Here is a 19,439-nt window from a genome sequence, read left to right on the forward strand (position 1 = left end):
ATTCATAGTAGTTCCATGGAAGAGACCTGGAGTTTTAATACTTTGATCTTTGCCAATAGCATGACTGTTAAAAAGATATGGGCAATTTTAGGCAACATCAGTTTTCATATTTTCCACAGCAGAGAAATAACGTTTTCTCTGTAATCTTCCATGCATTTTAAAAGAGACATTGATAAAAATAATACTGTTATCAAAATGGCAAGAGGAACTAGGAAGTACAGCATAGAGGAAATGTTACAATAACAGGTTTTGTCTGGAGTAGAAATGATTTACTGAGAGGTATGAAGGCTGTCAATATTAACACATTTTAGGTTCTTATAGAAGAAAAACAAAGTCCTGTTCTGTGCTATTCTAAATTTCCAACTAGGACAAATGAGATCAAGGTAAAAAAAAAAAGGCAGTTTTAGGTACCTTTATGAAGGAATTTTCCTAAAGTTTATTTACTGAATGGATAAATTGGTTGTTTTGCGAACTGCTATGCTCCACAGTGATGGCTGAGGAGAGGTGACATGAGTATTTGTCAGATGCAGGATATGGGAATTTTATACATTCTGGAAACTTTAAAATTTACATAACTCTAACACTCAAGAGTATTTAGTATTAATATAATTATTAAGCAGCAAATACAGATTGTTCTGTACTGCAGAATTTCAGAATACAGAGATCACTATGCATTTAAATAGCCAGGGAAAATTACATAGGAACCTGAAGAATGAAAAGAATTCAGACAAGCATTCAAGGAAGGGAGAGCATGAAAGAAGACACAAGAGAAGAAGGCCCAAGGCATTCTGGGACATGAAGAGACTGACCCGGCTGGAGCAGAATGTTCATGCAGGGGATTAGTGTGAGATAATTTAGGGCAAGTATATTAAGTCAAAATGTGAAGAGCCCTGAATAGCAGGCAAAGGAGTTTGAGCTCAAATAACAGGAATTCAGTGAAGGTTTCTCAGAAACAAATAGTATAATGGTTCTATTTTAGGAAGACTAATCTAATGGTGGTGTGTGGGGAATGAGGAATGAGGGGAATGAGGGGAAAGAAGATTGATTAGAATTAAAGAAGCTAATCAGGAGACAGAGTAACAGCTTAGGCAAGAGTGGGAAGAGCAAACAGTAGAATTTAAGATCATGAAGAACAATGCTCTGCAATTCAACAAATATTTAGAACACAGAGGGAAGAATCAAAGGTGGCTCTGAGAATTAACAGAAAAATAAGTGGGAAAAGTACACTCCAGTACAAATAAAGATCACATGGTCACAACACACGTGTTTAATATCTCAAGGCCAATTAATACATAATAAATAGTAAAATACTTAACAGAAAACTTGATAAATACTTTGAATACTGTCATTTAAAACACCATGTCTCCGTCTTCCACCAGGAACTCTTACGTGATGTGGACAATACCATATGTATGAAAACTATGTAAACAATTCTATGTAAACAGAATTATTTTAGGGATTAGGGCTGGGTCCAGTGTAACGTAAGATGGCACATGCAGTGCTTAAAATAAGATAAAAGGAAAGCAAACTATTTCAGACCTTCCTCCAAGTAAGTGGGACATATCCTGCCTCTCTGAGTAAAGTGGCTTTATGTTATTTATTTGGTTTCAATTCATCATAAGGCAATCTAACCTTACAGTAATCTCTAGAAAATAAACATGGAGTTAAGCAGTGCTATCACCAAGGGAGGGCAAATTTCAGCATGCTGTAAAGAAAAAAAGGGTATACTTGTAGAACAAAGGGAAAGAAAAAGGAACTCTGTAGATGTACTCAGATTCATTTAGTTCAATTCTGGGAGCCATTAACATAGGAACAATGTGATAAACCACAAAGTAAGGGAAAAGGAAGTTCAATATTAGAATTAGATCATACAGACAGAAGAATATGAGCCTACTGTAATGAAGGTTTAGGGGAACAGTAAAAAATATTGTCAGTTTTTCAACTATAAAAGTTAAATATGTTTTGTAAAATTGGAAAAGTATTTTTAAAAAATACAGGAAAAAAAGGGTAGGGGAAATTGCCCACAAACCCATTACTTCAATTACTCCAACATTTTGGGGGTTTTTTTGTGTTTTTTCCACCTATTTAAAATCATAGTTGGCCTCAAACTATATATGTAATTTTACACTCTATGCCTTGCACTTAACTATAGTGGTAATTTTCCCCCACATGTACAAAACACTTCATAAAATATAATTTGTAATGGCTACGTAATAAACCACATAGCTGCATCAGGGAAAGATTTCTAACAATACAAATCAAAAGTATGACAACCTTGTATAGTACTTTATATTTCCTAAAACACGTTCACTTCTATCTTTATTCTTAGGAGATAAATATTCTTTATCCTTATGAGATAAACAGACAAGACTTACTATTTACTTCATTTTATAGAAAAGTAAATAGATTAAAAAAAAAAAAAGACTTCAGTCACTTAGCCCCAGGTAACACAGTGAGTGAGTTCCGATCAGAGATTGGAGTCTTCTGATTATCTGACCAAGTCTATCTTTTTAAAGAATATACATTTCCCTGTAAAGTGACCCTTCCCCCAGCCTTCAGAGGACTGTTGAGGCAGTAACACACTAAAAAGAGTCATCCTGCTTGCACTATGCTTGGCCACTTCTCTCAGAAGGCCTGACCTACTGCTTTAATTACAGGGTAAAAAGATAATTTCTGGAGAGCAATATTTTGTTTCAATACCTTCAGATTATGTATGATATCTATCCGCTTGTTCTGGCTGTCCTTAAAGTGAACTTGAACTCTGACAGGAAACTCACCCCAGCCTCTTCTGGTCAGGTGAAAAGGAGGCTCTCTAGGGAAAAGCAGATATTAACACATTAATCTGCATTCTTTTATTCTGGAGAGGAAAGGTTTTTCATAATGGATAAAGTAGAAATTCACATCCTTCTCACAATCATCTATATTTCCTATTTGAGGCTAAATCAATATGCTGAATTTTGCTAAGATGCTAAATAAAGAAAAATTCAACTCAAACCTACATTAAATGTTCAATTATTGAATACTTAGAGCTTAGAGCTAAGACACTTAAACCATTTAATCCAATGTCATTATTTTCATAGAAAGGGAATGAAGGTGATCTGATGCATGTCACAATATTAGAGCCAGAATCCTTGACTGCTACTTGATAGGCTTTCATGTATCAGGTTCCCTACCCCAGACACTCATATTTATTCCTCTACTTTGACAAAAACAAAACACATGACAAATGCTCAATCTGAAAGTAGCAATTTATTTGAAACTGTCTGCTAAGGGGACTTAAAGATCATGTTTACAATATGATCTTCCCCAAACAGTGGCTGTGATTTTAGTGGATAGAGAGGAATGTGTGTGAATGCTAATTGAGCTAGAGAATTTGTAGTCAAAACATAATTTGTGAAGGGAAGGAAAAGGAAAATTGATGAAAAAGACTGGCAAACTGTTAATCATTGGCATTAGGTACATGGGGTTCAAACTCCACTTTTGTATATGTTTGGAACTTTCCATAATAAAAATATTTTAATTTAATTGAGAGATGTTCACATACTCAAAAACATTATGGTTTAAGTTAATGGGGGAAAGAAAGAAGGTTTTAAAATGAAAATGTTCATTATGAATCACACTGGCTTGGAATTGTCGTAATGAGAGAGGACGCTAAGATTGTAGGAATAAAGAACTTACAGCAGGATGTATTTTTGGAAAATGAAGGAGAGACACGAATTCAGTAAGAGCAGAGTTCAACTTGAGAGGAGTAACAATAGATCTAATTTATCAAGCAAGCACAAAGCCAGAGGCTACTGAGAAGGCCCAAGAAAGGAAAAATCCCTGAGTATGACAGAACCCTGGATAGTAAAAAAAGCAATGTTTTGTTATAAACCAGAGAGAAAGCAAAGAATACGAGAGTGCCCTGGATGGAAGAAACCTGTTCATCACCAGTTGAGTTAGTAAAAAAAGCAACCATGATGCAAGGATGGTACAACATTTGAAAATCCATCAACATCATCCACCACATCAACAAAAAGAAGGACAAAAACCACATTATCATCTCCATAGATGCTGAAAAGCATTTGACAAAATCCAACATCCATTCATGATAAAAACTCTCAACAAAATGGGTATAGAGGCCAAGTACCTCAACATAATAAAGACCATATATGACAAACCCACAGCCAACATTATACTTAACAGCGAGAAGCTGAAAGATTTCCCTTTAACATCAGGGACAAGACAAGGATGCCCACTCTCTCCACTTGTATTCAACATAGTACTGGAGGTCCTAGCCATGGCAATCAGACAACATAATGAAATAAAAGGCATCCAAATCGGCAAGAAAGAAGTTAAACTGTCCCTGTTTGCAGATGACATGATATTGTACATAAAAAACCCTAAAGAATCCAGTCCAAAACTACTAGATCTAATATCTGAATTCAGCAAAGTTGCAGGAAACAAAATTAATACACAGACATCTGTGGCATTCTTATACACTAACAATGAATTAGCAGAGCGAGAAATCAGGAAAACAATTCCATTCACAATTGCATCAAAAAGAATAAAATACCTAGGAATAAACCTAACCAAGGAAGTGAAAGACCTATACTCTGAAAACTACAAGACACTCATGAGAGAAATTAAAGAAGATAACAATAAATGGAAACACATCTCATGCTCATGGATGGGAAGAATTAATATTGTCAAAATGGCCATCCTGCCTAAAGCAATCTATAGGTTCAACGAAATTCCTATCAAAATACCAACAGCATTCTTCAACAAACTAGAGAAAATCATCCTAAAATTCATATGGAACCACAAAAGACCTTGAATAGCCAAAGCAATCCTGAGAAGGAAGAAAAAAGCTGGGAGAATTACGCTCCCCAACTTCAAGCTCTACTACAAAGTCACAGTAATCAAGACAATTTGGCACTGGCACAAGAACAGAGCTACAGACCAATGGAACAGACTAGAGAGCCCTGATATAAACCCAACCATACATGGTCAATTAATATATGATAAAGGAGCCATGGACATACAATGGGGAAATGACAGCCTCTTCAACAGCTGGTGTTGGCAAAACTGGACAGCTACATGCAAGAGAATGAAACTTGGATTATTGTTTAACCCCATACACAAAAGTAAACTTGAAATGGATTAAAGACTTCAGTGAAAGTCATGAAACCATAGAACTCTTAGAAGACAACATAGGCAAACATCTCCTGAATATAAGCATGAGCAACTTCTTCCTGAACCCATCTCCTCGAGAAAGGGAAAAAAAAGCAAAAATGAACTCATGGGACTACATCAAACTAAAAAGTTTTTGTAAGGCAAAGGACATCATCAACAAAACAAAAAGGCATCCTACAGTATGGGAGAATATATTTGTAAATGACATATCTGACAAAGGGTTAACATCCAAAATATATAAAGAACTTACACACCTCAACACCCAAAAAGCAAATAACCCAATTAACAAATGGGCAGAGGATATGAAGAGACGGTTCCCCAAAGAAGAAATTCAGATGGCCAACAGACACATGAAAAGATGCTCCACATCACTAATCATCAGGGAAATGTAAGTTAAAACCACAATGAGATATTATCTCACACCAGTAAGGATGGCCAGCATCGAAAAGACTAAGAACAAATGCTGGCGATGATGTGGAGAAGGGGGAACCCTCCTATACTGCTGGTGGGAATGTAAGCTAGTTCAACCATTGTGGAAAGCAATATGGAGGTTCCTCAAAAAACTAAAATTAGAAATACCATTTGACCCCAGAATCCCACTTCTTGGAATATACCCAAAGAATACAACTTCTCAGATTCAAAAAGACATATGCACCCCGATGTTCATCGCAGCACTTTTTACAATAGCCAAGATATGGAAGCAACCTATATGTCCATCTGTAGATGAATGGATAAAGAAGATGTGGTACATATATACAATGGAATACTAGTCAGCCATAAGAAAGAAACAAATCCTACCATTTGTGACAACATGGTTGGAGCTGGAGGATATTATGCTCAGTGAAATAAGCCAGGTGGAGAAAGACAAATGCCAAATGATTTCCTTCATTTGTGTAGTATAACAATGAAGCAAAACTGAAGGAACAAAATGGCAGCAGACTCAGAGACTCCAAGAATGAACCAGAGGTTACCAAAGGAGAGGGGTGTGGGAGGGTGGGTGGGGAGGGAGGGAGAAGGGGACTGAGGGGTATTATGTTAATACACATGCTGTGGGGGATCACGGGGAGAACAGTGTATCACAGAGAAGGGACATAGTGGATCTCTGACAACTTGCTGCACTGATGGACAGTGACTGCATTGGGGTATGGGTGGGGACTTGATAATATGGGTAAATGTAGTAACCACATTGTTTTTTCATGTGAAACCTTCATAAGAGTGTATATGAATCATACCTTAATAAAAAATTAAAAAAAAAAAAAGCAACCATGATGTTGGTACAGTTTCAGACAGAAATTAAAAGAGGCTTGGGGTCAAATGAGAAGGTCACCTTGAGAGAGAGGTCTGAAAAGGGACCCACGGCCAGAGATACAGTGGGGCCTAGAGGCATGGTGGATATAAGGAGAATGATGAAAAGAAATCCTACTGATGACAGGTTTGGTCATTTAAAGTCCTGTAAAGTTAAGTGGATAGCCTAAATTCATTTTGCAATATGTGTCAATTACACTGTTTGCCAAATTTTCTCACAATGGACATAGTAAATTAGCTATGTTCCTCAATTTATGTACATAAGTTAAAATAAACTCTAGTGAATGGACAGGAAGGACTGCTGCCAGGGAAGACAGACAGACAGCATAAAGGCCAGGAAAAAGGAACAATGCTTTTAACAGGAAATTCCTCTTTAGCTGTATTTTTGGAAGCAAAAAAGGAATCTAAGACCTACTAACAGACATCACCTACGGATATGTGAAAGGTCAGCCTCCCCTGAACAGACTTCTACACTTCTAGATTCCTTATAGAAGATGTAATGTATCAGTGACCAAGAAAGAAAACCCACAGAATACTGGGCTAGAAAAAACGGCTTTATTGGAAATACAGAATGGAGTACAACTCCTCACCCAACTAATTCATTCAAACAGCGAACCAGTCTTTCAGTATCACATCTAGTGACCGAGAACTCACTACTTAATGAGTATACTTGTGAATAGCTCTGTTATAAAAATATTTCATATTCCTCCTGCATGTCAGTTTTAGTACACATGTACTTTGGTCCAGAGATAAGATTAACCCCTGGTTTCAAGGCTGCTGCAAAAGATCTCCCTTACTCATCAAATTACCTCAGATACCTGATACAAGAAACATCTTAAAGAACATAAAGAGCTGTTAATTAAATCTAGGACACATCTCAATGTTCTGTCCTACTTTATACTGGTTTCACCATTCCTGGAGTTTAAAGTTCAGTTCTAAGAATATTTTAAGAAGACAAGAGACTACCCAGAGTATGTCAGAGAAAATAACCTGGAAGCAAAGGAACACAAAACAAAGTCACATGAGTGACAACTGAAACGAATGTGGGTATTTGGCTTGGATGAGATTGGAAGAGACTCAACAGTAGATTTCAAAATATCTGAACAGACACATGGAAAAGGGATTCTAATGATTTTGTGTGGTATCACAAGGCATTTGAAAGTTACTGTTTACTAGTTAAAGGAAGTTAAGTCTCTGTCCAATATAAATAAAAACTTCCAAACAATCAGCCACCTACAAATGGAATGCTTCACGTCATGAATTCAATAATTCACTCAACACAAAATGAGCATTTACTATACGCTAGGCATGATGCTAGACCCTGGGGATATAAAAGACAAGCCAGAAAAGGTCCCAAACATCAAGAATCTCTGAATCTAGTGAGACATACATGTAAATTAGTAAGTATAATAATAGATTTGTATCCGTTACTTGCTATCAAAACAGAGGTGTGGTTGATTAGAGCAAATTATTTCTCCAGGAGTTTTGGATACCAGAAGAATACAAAGATCTCTTTCCAAATACTACTTAAAAATCATAACTTTGTAGTTAATGAAGTATGGGGAAATATGTTCTCAGGAAAGGTATGTGGTAATGGTGTGATTCACAGGGTGTGAAAAACTAACTGGTCAGATATATCACAGTGGCCAATTTATGCAGTACTGTCAGAATGGCATAGATCAGACAGAAAATAACTGTCAGAGGCTATTTCAATGATGTGAAAATTCACAAAGTTCATGTGCCATTAATAGAAGATACTCCAGATGTATAACATAAAAGAGGAATGTGAAGAGGAGCAATAGTATGCTCTTTTCCTTGGATTTCCTTAGACTTTGTTACAACACATCCTAATAAGTATGATTTGCCACACCTGTACTTACAGATTAGTAAAGATTTCTTAGTAAATACAATTTCATATATTACTGCATACTTTTCCACAACTGAAAGGAAATCACTGTGCTCTATAAATTCCAATTTGTGGAATGAGAACTGAGAAATAAAACAGGCATTCATTTGCATGGCTAAGTACTGAGTGTTTTACATAAGGGGTTTTTAATCCCATTTTTTGTAAATCAGATATTTATCATCAATAAAAAGTATGGTTAATGCATTTTAACTGATTCACATGGTTTATATTAAAATGTTTCTCTAAGGTCATGTACTTTATTTTTACCACGTAAAGGGATTTCTTGCTGATCTGGACATCAAAACATTTTTTTTTATATTGAAATATACATTTGTATAGACATAGTACTTTTTTTTTTTGTAGGAGAGCAAGGTACAGGCTATTATTTAGAAGTAAAGTGAGAGGAAAGAGCTCCTGGCTCATGCCAGGAGGGGACAAGAGAGCTTTTCGTACTTTTTTAAGTACTTTTTAAACTCATCTGTTTCTTACCACAATAACTAAAATATTTGTATTCAAACACTGGGCTCATTTGAAGTCAGGAAACCTCAACTCAGAAAATACTGTTACTTAAGCTCTCTTAAACTATAAAATACTGCTAATACCCCAAGCATTCAAGTAAATAATCATTTACTGTAATTTAACTTCTGGAAGAAAGTAGGCCTAAGAAGGACTCATTAAAGAAGTAACCTCTGAGCTGTGTCTTGAACAATAAAGTGCAGACATGTAGAAAGATAGCTATACTCTGTGTGTGTGTGTGTGTGTGTGCATACATGTATGGGTTTGCATATGCATAAAGAAAGACAGCAGGAAGATGGTGCTCCTGGCAGAGAAAACAAGTCTAGGTCACCAGTGAAATTCTAGGAGAGGCTAGATGAGCTGCATAGGACATTTTCGAAAGGTTTCATGAATCAGGTACTAAGCCAAATCAGAGACAAGATCTTTTCAACATTAATGTTTCAGAGCCTAAGAATGAAATTGCTCCTTTCCCAATTAGGCTCTATTATTGGAATGAAACAGAGTACAAACACTTTTCTGAGGTTCTACCCAGTAAAATTTGTCGACAAAATGAGGGAAGTTTTATAAACAACAAAAGAAAATATCTTGTTTGCACTGGAAAACTATTACACTGATTGATTTTCCTGAATAGACAGGAGATAGAAAGATTCAATATCATAAAAAATGTTAAAATAAATAATTAATTCAATGGAACTCATAACTTGACACCTAGATTCTAAAGTAGTCTGGAGCAACTTACATACTCAAGAATGGCCAAGAAAAAATTTTTACAATAATCTTCATCAAGGGAACATACGTTACTAAGTATCAGAATATGCTATAAAGCAAAACAATTAAATAGTATAATACTGGTACAGGAGTAAATATAACAGAGCCTAACATCACATACACATTTGCATGGTAATTTAGTTATGTATCAAATGTAGGGAAAGGATACATCAGCTGGTAATTGATACTGGAACAACTATTACCTATATAAAGAAGATAAACATGCTGTATTAGCTATAAAAAATTTCATTTCCAAGTATTCTACTTTCTGACCACCAACTCTTATATTTCCAGCCCCATTCCTGACCCACGTATTCTTTGATCCCATTCGGACTTCTTGCGCACATCAATTTTCACTACCCATCACTCCTCTTATGTAATTTCCTTCTCTCTTACTCAGCTTAGGTTCTACGGTATATCACTACCATCATCTCATTTTTAAAGTGAGGAAATCAATGCACTGAGAGATCAGGTTTTGAATGAACTGGCCATATGCATGTCAAAGTCCTTATGAATGATGGCAAGAGCATACTGGCAGGAGAAAACCAGTACACTAGGTGCTAAAACCATTTCTGAAAGAGGAAAATGACAGGCAAATCATAGATGCCTCCAGCAAGGAGGAAGAGATCATACAGTGTTCCAAAGGAGTGAGTTTTTTTTAGGGAGAAGAAGGGAAAAGGTCTGGAAGCCACAAATATGAGCAACAGACACACACGTCACCCTGGACTCAATGGTACATAGTGTGTGAGAGAAAAATGCAGATGTCACTTGCAGGTTTTCAGGAGAAGTGCTGTTCTCAGGAGATAGTTTTGTTTTGTTTAAGAGTCAGGAGTCAAGACAATTTTCTGAAGAGGGCTGGGTATATCGGAGATTTTACTGAACACAAACCACAATAATACATGACATGTGATACATAACATCACATAAAGATGTAAGGAATACACCTAAATGAAATAAATTTCAGAACAGTATATATATTGTCATTCCATCTTTGTGAAATAACAACCAGCAACTATACTAGGCTAATATATGTGGGATAAACATTATTTAGGGGTTACTTCTGAAAGGGTGAGATCATGGGGAACTTAATGTCAACAAACATTAAGTATTTCTGAAATGTTAAGACTCCAATACATAATACAATTATATTATATTCTGCTACTCATAAAAAGCAGTAACATTTTTATATTTATCTGTACTATACGAACAAGTTTAGCTATTTCTAGAGGAGCTCATACAATTCATATGGTACCAATGTGGCAGTAGGGAACAGTGCCTGCTGACTGAGACAGTAATCTGCAAGTGGGAACGACAGTTAAAACTCCATTGAGACTAAAAGCAAAAGCTGAGTAAATTAACAATACAAGAATTTCAAGGGAGTATTCTCAAGTTAAATCACTTGTCTTCTGCTTCAATAAACCTGTACATCTTAGGTTAAATAATGCAAGTGTGCTTACCTAACTTCCACAAGGTCATTTGGTTTATAGCTGGGATGAAGGAAGAACCAAACTTTCTTGACAAAATGATTAATGCTGGGTTCTCTACGAGACCCTCGGACATACACCATCCACTTGTGAGTTGATTGGTCATTTTCTTCTCTCTTATCAGGGGGTATATACCTAAAAGAGAAGAAAAGTTTTGAATTTTTTTCCTTCAAAACTTAACAGAACAATTAGCTCCTACTTAAAACAAGATTAAAAATCAATTAAAAGAAAAGTGGGAAATTCCCAAAGATGTGGAAATGAAGCAACATGTTACTGAACAACCAGAGGGTCAAAGAAGAAATCAAATATCTTGAGACAATTGAAAATGGAAATATAACATACTAGAACTTAAGGGATGCAGTAAAAGGAGTTCTAACAAGGCCATTTATAGCGATAAATGCCTACATCAAGAAAAAAGAAAGTTCTCACATAAACAGCCTAATTTATATCCCAAGGAACTAGAAAAAGAACAAATTTAGCCTAAAGTTAGTAGAAGGAAGAAAAATAAAGATCAGAATACAAATAAGTAAAATAGAGATTAAGAAGACAACTGAAAAGATCAAAGAAAGTAATAGCTACTTTTTTGAAAAGATAAAATAGATACACCTTTAGCTATACTTGTGAAGAAAAAGAGAGAACTCAAAATTATAAATGAAAGAGAAGACATTACAACTGATATCACACAAATACAGGGTCATAAGACTATGAACAATTATATGCCAAAAAATTAGACAACATAGAAGAAATGGATAAAGACCTTAGAAACACACCCTACCAAGACTGAATCATGAAGAAATAGAAAATCTGAATAGAATGACAGTAAGGCGATTGAACCAGTAATCAAAAAACTTTCAACACAGAAAATTCCAGGATCAGAAGGCATAAAGGGAGAATTCTACTAAACATTTAAAGACTGTTACCAGTCCTTCTAAAGCTCTTCCAAAAAATACTTAAGAGGAGGGAACACTTACCAATTCAATTTTACTAAGCCAGTATTACACTGATACCAAACCCAGACAAGGGCACTATAAGAAAAGAAAATTATAGACCAATATCTCTGATAAACAAAGACACAAAAATCCTCAAAAAAATATTAGCAAACAAAATTCAACAGTACAGTAAGAGGATCATACACCATGATCAAGTGGAATTTATTCTGGGCATGCAAAGATGGCTCAGTATCTGCAAATGAATATGACAGTAATATTACATCAATGAAAGGAAGGATCAAAATCATATGGTCATCTCAACAGATGAAGAAAAAGCATTTGACAAAATTTAATATCCATTCATGACAAAAACTCAATAAACTGGGTACAGAGGAAACATACTTCAACAAAATAAAGGCCATACAGAACAAGCTCACAGCTGACATCATACTCAATGGTGAAAAACTGAAAGCTCGTTCTCTAAGATCAAGAGCAAGGTAAGGATGCCCACTCTCTCCACTTTTATTCAACACAGTACTGCCAGTCCTAGACAAACAATCAGACAAGAAAAAGAAGTAAAAAGCACCCAAATTGGAAGGGAAGGAGTAAAAGTGTCTCTATTTGCAGGTAACATGATACTGTATATAGAAAACCTTCAAAACTCCACTCAAAAACTCATAGAAGAAACAAGGAAAGTAAAGTTGCAGGATATAAAATCAACATACTAACTATACAACTACAACCATCAACTATGCACTACAAACTAAACAATCAGAAAGATGGCATCAAACAGCATCAAAAATAATAAAATACTTAATAAATTTAGCCAAGGAGGTAAAAGACCTGTAGATTGAAAACTATAAGACAATGATGAAAGAAACTGAAGATGACACAAATAAATGGAAAGATATTCCATGCTCACACACTGGGAGAATTAATATTGTTAAAATGTCCATACTACCCAAAGCAATACACAGATTCAAGGCATCCCTACCAAATCCCAGTGGCATTTTTCAAAGAAAAAGAAAAAATAATCTGAAAATCTGTACGGGACAAGTAGGCAAAGCAATCTTAAGGAAAAAGAACAAAGCTGGGGGCATCAAATTTCCTGGTTTCAAACTACACTACAAAGCTATAGTAACTAAAACAGTATGGTACTGGCATTAAAAAGACACATAGATAAATGGAACAGAAAGCCCAGAAATAAACCCACATCTATATGGCCAATTAATTTATGACAAAGGAGCTGAAATATACAATGGGGAAATGAAGTCTCTTTAATAAATGGTGCTGGGAAAACTGGAACAGCCACAGGCAAAAGAATGAAACTGGATCCCTAACTAGACCATACACAAAAAACAACTCAAAATGGATTAATGGCTTAAAATTAAGACCCCAAATCATAAAACTCCTAGAAGAAAACATAAGGGGTAATGTGACCAATGGTCTGGAAAAAGATTTTTTTGAATTTGACAACAAAAGCAAAGACAATAAAAGCAAAAATAAGTGGGACTACATCAAACTTAAAAAGCTTCTGCACAGGAAAGGAAACCATTAACAAAATAAAGGTAGCCTTTGGAATGGGGAAAAATATTTTCAAATGATACATCTGATAAGGCGTTAATATCCAAAATGTATAAGGAATGCACACAACAGCCAAAAACAAAAAAAAAACAAAAAAATTGATTAAAAAATGGGCAGAGTAACTGAATAGACATTTTTTCGGAGAAGAAACACAAATGGCTAACAGACACATTACAAGGTGTTCGGCATCACTAATCACAAGAGAAATGAAGATCAATATCATAATAAGATACCACCTTATACCAGTCAGAATGGCTACCATCAAAAATACAAGAGGTAACAAATGTTGTAAAAAATGTGGAGAAAAGGGAACATTTGTGTACTTTTGGTAACAATGTAAAGTGGTGCAGCCAGTATGGAAAACATTACGGAAGTTCCTCAAAAACCTAAAAATAGAACTACCCATTTCTGTGTGTACATGAAAGGACTATGAAAACAGGACATCAAAGAACTACCTGCACTCCCATGTTCACTGCATTGTTTACAACAGTCAAGATATGGAATGAATTTCTAATATGAATTTCTAGACAGTAGAGGTTTTCTAGCTATTCTATTGTCACTGATTTCTAACTTTACCACACTAGTGGTCAGAAAAAATAGTCTGTATGATACAAGTACTTTGATATTTCTTCAAGCTTGCTTTATGGCTTACTGTGTAATCCATTTTCATAAATGTTCATTGTTTACTTAAAAATGCTTCTTTTTCAATTGTTTTGTGTAATACTCAATATCTGTACATTAGATCAAGCTTTGTTAACTGATATTCAAATCTTTTATATTCATACAGGTATTGCTTGATCTACCCATTAAATCTCTCAGTATAGCAGTATATTTGGCAATTTATCCTTGTGGTTCTGTCAATTTTGGTTCAGGCATTTAAGACTATGTTATCAAGTACATATTGAATCTACTTACAATTATGAATTTTTTTATCTTCTTGGTGACTTGAACCTTTTACCATTATATAAATATAAAAACTATCTTTACCTCTTTGAATGCTTTTGGTCTTAGTCTGTTTTCCCTGACATTAACATGCTACACTGGTTTCCTTTGGTTAGTATCTGCTAGTTGTATCTTAACCTATTTGCTTCTTATTTTCAGTCTTTCTGTATTTAGATATATCACTGATAAACAACAGAGAGCTGAGTTTTAGGTTACTTTACCTCATAATAATTTCTGCCTTTTAATAGTTAAATCCCTATGCATTTTTTTAAGATTGTTGATATATTTAGATTTGTTGTTGGTAAGTATTTTATACTATTGTCTTTTTTTCCCCTCTTCTCCACATCCCTCCTGTGCCTGCTTTACCTTCTTTTGCAATCAGGTGGGTTTTTCTCTTTTTTCATTCAGTTTCCCACCTGCTCTTTACTAAAGTTTAAATCTCTCTGTCTGTTTTTTTAGTTGGTTTCTTAGATACTCTAATAAGCATTCTTAACAAAGTTAAAGCAAATCAGTATTTTAACCCTCTTCCAGAAAAACAAGGACTTTACAATTTTCATGGCAATCATTCCCTCTCTGCTTAAAATCCATGACTACCCAGTATTTTCGTTCTTGCTGATTAAAAAAAAACCTCAAAACCCTACAAACTAGGCGTAGTTGTTTGCAAATGTCAATGTCTGTCTGTCCCCAGTCCTCTCGTGGCCAGGTGGGTCTATCTGGATTTCCAGTTTTGGCCTTTTCTAGGCTGACCTGTCTTGTACTATATAGTTAAGACCCTAATCCTAACACTTCACATGGTCTATTAGTCCATGCTAACAGAATCATGCTAACTCTAAAATAATCTAAAAAGCAGAAATCTAACTGCCTTAATTGTATTTTATGCCTTTATTTAAATGCTATTAGTGGTCCACTAACTGGAGTTTGGAAGATTTTTTGCCCTCATCTGATTTTTTTTTTCTCCCAGATAGTTACTGAAATTCCAAATTCTTTATTTTCAATAACTGAATCTACTTACAATTTTCACAAATATGTCAATTTATTCATCAAATATTTACTGAACACCAACTACTGTAAAGAAAGAAAAAAAACAGGACACACTTTCTACCCTAAAGAGAGTCCAGTGATTTGGGAAAGATATATAAAAACAGGAAATGACATATATAGCAAAAATGACAAGACAGCAAGGAGGAAATATACCTAATAAGGGAGAAGAAGGGCAAGTAAGACTTTGTGAGGAAATAAATTATTATGCTATCTGAGGATTTATCATGTCTTTATTCATTCCTAGATACTTGGTAAAAATGATGATGCTCCCACTAGATAGGAGGAATTCTGTCTTTAAGACCTGCTCTGCAACCTTTTGTTATAAATTTAAAACTTTTCAGTCTGGACAACCAAATAAACATTTTTAGGAATTAGCTAAGGCCCCTAACAACACAAGTAGGTCAAAAAAAGTAAAAAATTCCTCCAAACTTGTTCACCCTGACATGCTTGATGAAATATACCATTTGTGTAAAAACTCATGTCTTAGAAATTTTTATAAGAACAATTTTACTCTATGTTAAAGACTAGCAGACACAGAAGCACAATCTCAAGTCTTTGGACCTTGCTTTACTTTTACAACAACTAAGAGCTTGGGAAAAAGAATCCTAATGCCTTTTCCTCCTATTAAGACTGATAGTAGTATGCCAGAATATTAAAATAAATGGATGACTGAAAATGAGACAATTCAAGTGGATACTCACTTGGACACATTGCCCACTACTATTGTTTTCTTTATAAAAAGTCGTGAAGTCTCATCTCCTGTAAGATCAGCATTCCACTGCTCTGTTTTATGGGAGCCAGTAATACTAGAACTGTCCTGAAAGAAATTATAATCAATTTTCATTTTCAATTTGGACAATTTTCCATAAGCAGAAACAACAAAATCATATAAAATATGAATGGAGTAACTCACAATTTTTTTTTAGTTGCAAAATTCTCTGGCTTTGTGGCACCTCTCAGAGCATGAAGCAATAATTTTACTATATTTTTTTCATTAGTTTATATAAAAAGCTTGTATAGTGTAACTGCTTGTGTATGTGTGTGTGCTTTTAATAGTCATACACATCTGCTTCATATATGCAAACAGGATGTCGAAGGATATATAAGAAACTATTACAGTGTTGCGTCTGGGAAATGGAAATGGGGCAGAAAGTCAATGGAATTGACTTTCTTTTCAACTTTCTGTACTACTAAACTTTTTTCAGTATAAATAATATAAACATAATGGTTAATTTAAAGTTTTATGCTGGAGATAGTCTATGAAGATAAACTGCCAGGGTTTAAAATCCTGGCTCTTCTATTGACTAGATGTGTAATCTTTGGTAATTACTTAACTTCACAGTCTCAATTTATAAAAATAATAATAATAGAACCTATCTCACATGACTGTTTTGTACAGTTCTTAGTAAAGTGCCTGGTACATAGTAAGAATTAAATATTTGTTATAAAAACGTGAGCATATATGTTACATAAAAGGTGGTTTCTTAATCCTATGACCTATATGACCTAAAATCTTTTTAATTAAAATAAAAAAAAAAACAGTATTTGCCCAGTATGAAGACAAGTAAATTCAAATATTAAGAGTTCTGATTTTGGGGTAGCAGCATTATGAATGACTTTTCTATTCTTTTTTACTTTTCAGTAGTTTGAAATTTTCAACAATGAATGTATAAAAATTTATAAACAGAAACATTTTCAATTTTTATTTTTATCAAAAATAAATCAAATCCTTGATGCCCGAGTATGTGGAAAGCACCCTGCAAACTTCCTCTATTACAGAACAGCTGGCTGAGAAAAATCATTGGTCTCATCCAAAAAGGATTCTATCCTAAATATCATACCAAGAATTTCAGAACACCTTGAGATGGGAACACAAATAAAAAATTGGCAAGATGAAAGAGGGATAAATGGTTTTCAATTCTACTTACTATTTGTCAAATTTCCTCCTAAAGTTACTAAACCATCTTAGAATATAAAGTTTTCACAGAATAAAATGCTGAAGAGCAATCACTCTTCAGAGAATAAACATGACAGACAAGAAAGATCTTGGGGAAAGTAAAAGCACTGCCAACTCCTCAAGGTTTCTTTCATATCTACATGAATGGCATCTATGAGGTATGCCATGCATGGGTGCCCTGAATTCTAAAGTCAAAAAGACATTGGTTGAATTCTCAGTTCTTATACTTACGGACAAATATAACTTTAACCTCATCAAGACTCAGTTTCCATCTGTAAAAAGGATACACTTATTGACTAGCAGTCCCATAATGGTTAAATGAGATAATTTGTGCATACTTAGTAAGCACCAGGTCCCTTCTCCTTTGGCTCCCTCCCATCCATCCAACTATACCCTTCCAGTATTTCGGCTTGGTCTCTGTTCTGTGCTGCTTGTGAGCCTTTCCTCTATATCCATATTGCTGTTATTGTCTTTGTCAGATAAGAAGTCATTGTGTTGAGATAAAGAATCACTTTCAGAATGAATGGCTGACGGTGTTTCTGATCTCTGATTGGCAGGAGATGATGACCGAGATGGTGACTCCAAAAATTTCTTGATAGCAGGATGATTAAAAACCATTGTATCATATGTCTTTGATCCCTGCAAAAATGAAAGAGCAAAAAACAAACTTTTAATCAAAGCCACCAAAAGTAGGGAAAATACTGATGTTTCCAAATCCTTCAAAATCTCCCCACACCCATAAAATCAAGTCCCTACTCCTTAATGTGGTTTAAGCCAACAAAACAAAAACTAGAGAGTGAAAATAATTATGTAAAGGTCCTAACACTAGAAACTAAAGATGCCAAGTCCTCTGAAGGTAAATGAAAAATAAATGTAACATATGGAAAGGAAGATCTGACTTAAAAAAAATAAGCCTCACACTACTTTACACAAACATACCACCTGTTCTAATAAAACATTCCTATAATAAAGATTTAAAAAATGTTATGTAAAATGGCTCCCATATAGGAGTAAAATATAGTATAGAATGCTTAAATTATTAATATTGATATATAAAGTTTGCCCTCAGTCCAGTACTGAAGCCTAGGCTGTTATTCTGTATCTTGTTACTTGGATACAAAATACTGTCTATTCTGTTACATGATACACTGTGTTTACCTTCTTGGGAAACCCAGCTTTTAGGAATGGTGAAAATAATTATTTTAGTGAGAAAAAGGAAGCTGAGACTAGTGTTTCAGGGTCAAAGCAAGAAAGTTGTTATATTTCACTAATAAAGGTTTTTTTAGAGCTGTAAATATATTTTGTTATAGCAAACTAAAAATAAATGGCAGGTCATAATAGATAAATGTAGATATCCTTGAATAAATTCTAATCAGAGTGTAACAGGATAAGAATCAGTACATTTCTAGACCATCAAACAACACAGTCGAGAACTGCTAATGGTAAATAAATAAAAGGTAACAAAATATTAAATGAATACAGTTCTTCAAACACAGTGGCTAGAGTCCTATGCCATGCAGCTGCAAGCTTATGACGCCCATCTTGCTGAATCCAGTATCAATACAACTAATGCCATCAGAATCTGTCTTGGGTTGAATAGTGTCTCCCAAAAATTCATGTCTACCCTGAACTTGGGAATGTGACTTTTTGGAAATAGGGTCTTTGCAATGTAATCAAGTTAAGATAAAGTCATACGGGATTAGGGTTCTAATCCAATGACTAGCATTCTTAGAAAAAGGAAACTTGAACACAGAAACAGAGAAGACACACAGAGGGAAAAAGTTCATGTGAAGATAGAGGCAGAAATTGGAGTGATGTAGCTACAAGCCAAG

At 34.8% G+C, this 19,439-nt stretch overlaps 1 protein-coding gene across 19 annotated transcripts in view; it reads right to left on the reverse strand.

The window, feature by feature from the left end:
- The window catches only part of YEATS2 (YEATS domain containing 2), a 114,632-nt gene that overhangs the window by 61,218 nt on the left and 33,975 nt on the right, over positions 1-19,439 (reverse strand). For 16 of the 19 annotated variants that reach the window (XR_012129339.1, XR_005062903.2, XR_012129338.1 and 13 more), the window contains 4 exons: positions 18,001-18,246; positions 16,352-16,467; positions 11,128-11,289; positions 2,701-2,812 (listed from right to left, as the gene is read on the reverse strand). Coding sequence is in view for 15 of the 19 variants with exons in the window: in XM_037024187.2 (XP_036880082.1) it covers positions 2,701-2,812; positions 11,128-11,289; positions 16,352-16,467; positions 18,001-18,246 (636 nt within the window). In the remaining 4 variants the exon portion in view is untranslated. Of the gene's footprint in view, positions 1-2,700; positions 2,813-11,127; positions 11,290-16,351; positions 16,468-17,838; positions 18,247-19,439 lie in introns of those variants that run through there. The other 3 variants (XM_037024201.2, XM_037024202.2, XM_037024197.2) reach the window with 3 other exon arrangements.

The sequence above is a fragment of the Manis javanica genome, chromosome 3 (assembly GCF_040802235.1).
Source record: "Manis javanica isolate MJ-LG chromosome 3, MJ_LKY, whole genome shotgun sequence".
NCBI lineage: Eukaryota > Metazoa > Chordata > Mammalia > Pholidota > Manidae > Manis > Manis javanica.